This window comes from Hyperoodon ampullatus, assembly GCF_949752795.1.
Source record: "Hyperoodon ampullatus genome assembly, chromosome: 6".
Taxonomy (NCBI): Eukaryota; Metazoa; Chordata; class Mammalia; order Artiodactyla; family Ziphiidae; genus Hyperoodon; species Hyperoodon ampullatus.
In genome coordinates, this window is record NC_136919.1 from 12392357 (window position 1) to 12396016 (window position 3660).

General features: G+C 38.2%; 1 protein-coding gene across 1 annotated transcript; it reads left to right on the plus strand.

Moving 5' to 3' along the window:
- Positions 1-504: 504 nt before the first annotated feature.
- On the plus strand, positions 505-1830 carry ZBTB26 (zinc finger and BTB domain containing 26; the record flags this gene model as incomplete). Its single annotated transcript, XM_079706147.1, has 1 exon — positions 505-1830. One exon carries the CDS (start codon positions 505-507, stop codon positions 1828-1830), a length of 1326 nt encoding a protein of 441 aa, XP_079562273.1.
- Positions 1831-3660: the final 1830 nt, after the last annotated feature.

Consider the following 3660-nt stretch of genomic DNA (forward strand, 5'->3'; position numbering starts at 1 on the left):
TTTACCCAAGAATGGGGCAAGCAATGTCACTGCAGTAAAATACAAAGTGAAGGAAAAGAGTGTTTTGTCTTCGAAGAAGCAGGTTCACAGTATCATGCAAAATAAAGTAGTTATTTCATTATTACTTGTTTGTTGGGATGTTTTAGGTAGTTCTTGAAACCTGATAGAATTATCATTTGAGAAGCAAAAAAAATGCCCTTGGAATAACTCAAGCACTGTTCTTGTATTAAGCATCTTAAAAAGTTGAATGAATACCAAGCTGTTTACACGGATACCAGTCCACTCCTTAGGTGCAATTGACACTTGATGTTGGTAAGGTAATTTTTAACAGCCTTTGAAAGCAGTTATACTAGCTTCCTCTTTCAAGGAAAATTTTATTCAGATACATATAAACAGGTATGACAACACAAATTTGTTTCTGGAAGGAAAATCCAGGTTTTCTTAATTGTTTGTATTTTCTTAAATTCATCCTTTTTAACATTTCTGTTCTTTAGGTCTGCCAAAATGTCTGAAAGATCAGATCTCCTTCACTTCAAGTTTGAAAATTATGGAGATTCAATGTTACAAAAAATGAACAAATTAAGAGAAGAGAATAAATTTTGTGATGTTACAGTTCTCATAGATGATATTGAGGTACAGGGGCATAAAATTGTGTTTGCTGCAGGTTCCCCCTTCTTAAGAGACCAATTTTTACTGAACGATTCCAGAGAGGTGAAAATCTCCATATTACAGAGTTCCGAAGTGGGGAGACAATTGCTCTTATCCTGTTACAGTGGTGTGCTGGAATTCCCTGAGATGGAACTGGTAAATTACTTGACGGCTGCGAGTTTTCTTCAGATGAGCCACATTGTAGAACGGTGCACACAGGCCTTGTGGAAGTTTATAAAGCCAAAACAACCAATGGATAGTAAAGAGGGATCTGAACCACAGAGTGCTTCTCCCCAGTCAAAAGAACATCAGGGAGATGCCAGAGGCTCCCCAAAGCAGGACTCACCTTGTATCCATCCATCTGAAGACAGTATGGATATGGAGGACAGTGATATTCAGATTGTTAAGGTAGAATCTATTGGGGATGTATCAGAGGTTAGAAGTAAAAAAGATCAGAACCAGTTTATTTCTTCTGAACCCACTGCTTTACATTCATCAGAGCCCCAGCACTCCCTGATAAATTCAACTGTGGAAAACAGAGTAAGTGAAATAGAACAAAACCACCTCCACAATTATGCCCTGTCTTACACAGGCAGTGATAACATCATCATGGCCTCAAAAGATGTCTTTGGGCCTAATATTCGAGGTGTAGACAAAGGCCTACAGTGGCATCACCAATGCCCAAAGTGTACCAGGGTGTTTCGTCACCTGGAGAACTACGCCAACCATTTAAAAATGCACAAACTCTTTATGTGTCTACTCTGCGGCAAGACTTTTACTCAGAAAGGCAACCTTCATCGACACATGCGTGTGCATGCCGGCATTAAACCTTTCCAGTGTAAAATCTGTGGGAAAACCTTTTCTCAGAAGTGTTCCTTACAGGATCATCTTAACCTTCACAGTGGAGATAAGCCCCATAAGTGTAACTATTGTGACATGGTTTTTGCACATAAGCCAGTTTTGAGGAAACACCTTAAACAGCTGCATGGCAAAAACAGCTTTGATAATGCCAATGAAAGAAATGTGCAAGACCTCACAGTGGACTTTGATTCTTTTGCATGTACAACAGTCACAGACTCTAAAGGGTGTCAGCCACAGCCTGATGCAACACAGGTCCTGGATGCAGGTAAACTGGCCCAAGCTGTCCTGAACTTAAGGAATGATAGTACTTGTGTGAATTGAGTAGGGCCTTTATGCTCCTAACTAGAACTGACTGCAAACATGGCAATAGTCTGAGTCTTTTTAGGAGTGATTTTGTGGATTTGACTTCTCCAAAGCCTCTGTGCTCTGGAAGTCATAGGGGTGAGTCAGAGCACTAATAGACCAGGCAACTTGCCACTTGGAGTGGTCTTGCCTTCCTTTTGCCCTTTCCCATGTTCTGTTTTGAATTATTTATCCTGTGATGTCTGTTTTCCTTTCCCAAGGAGTATTCCACCTGTCTACCTAACATTGACTTATGTCTTAGACTGACACTGTTTTAGACTTGTCACTGGGCACATTCTGAAGGTACCAGCAAGTTAATAATATCACCTCCAATCCACTAATAGATGCTATGCAAAGAGAAGCGAATAATATTTTTCATTGGCAGAAAATAAGCTGAAATATAAGGAGATATTGCTGTTGGCCTGAATATGTGATAGAATTTGTAGTTGCCTTGCCTACTGATAATTCATCTATGTCTGATAAATGAATGAATCTGCTTCCTACAATTTGTACTTGTCTTGGAGCTGGCTATAAAGTATTTTAGATTATTCTGTACTCTTTTCAACAGTATATAGCCCAACTTCACATCATTGAAGTTCACGTAGACCAGAGTACAATATTTTTAGCAACACCTGCAGACAGATAGTTAGGAATCAGCATGGGGAGCATAACCAACAAAGGATAGTAGTACAGTTGTACAACAGTACTTATTTGGGAGGTCTTCCCCAAAAAGAAGCCAAATGTTTATAAATAATCTGTAACTTACTTGGTGATGCTTTTGAAGTCAGGATTGCTCCAGGCACATTTAAAGTGTGCTAACACATAATGGTCTCTCTAAAAAGGGGCTATCTGGAGTCATTCTCTAGGCTTTGTTTTAGAAGTTAGCCATCAGTAAGGTGAGTTTGGCCTTCAGAGTTTTGTCCAGTGTATTGTAATAGTCTCTGAATTCTCATTTCCTTGTGTACCTTAACTTCTAAAATGGATGAAAAAAGTGGGTCACAGGAGTAATCAGGTTTTTGCATTTAGATATTCTTATAAAGGTACATAGTCCCACCTTGTCACCTCTGATAGATCACTAATACAAAGTTGATTGTCCATTATGGAAAAACAAAACAACTGTTTTTCCTAAAGCACATGTTATAGTTCAGAAATAAAATTTTGAGTCTTATTAGCTTCTGACCCATGAGTTAGATTTAGGTAATAGGAGTGTTTGAGTCCATAGAGAATCTTAAGAGATCATTTAGTCCACCTCTCTTTTTTTAAGTTGGGATATCCAAAGCCCAAAGAGGTGGCCTGGCCAAGGTTAGCCAAAGTAGATAAGTAACTAAATATGAGCTATGGTCTCCTCACTCCTCACTGTCCCTTGGCTTAAAAAGATTTAGTACATGATCAAGAATACCTTAATAAAAAGTTCCTAGTTTGTGCTTCCCCTCTGTGAATCACTGTTTGCTTTCTGAGACATCCTGACTTTTGCAAATAAAACATCACAGAAGGATTTATTTTTGTAAGTTAATTATTTTTTGGTTAGGATGAATATTACATTTTTCCTAAGCAAGTGACTGATTTGCTAGGTGTTGATTAGGAAGGGCAAGGACCAGTAAGAATAATGTGAGAAGGATCCAAATGTGAAACTGATTTTGTCTTGAAACAGTGTTTATTTAGTTTCCATCAGGATTTTCTGTTTTTGTTTCTGAGCTATGAGAGTCCATGTACAGATAAACCAAAAATTAGTTTTAACTTGAGTAGTCAGAGGGAGTTCTTAAAGTTGTTATAATTTGGTGCATTTATATGTGAATCTGATTTGAAGTA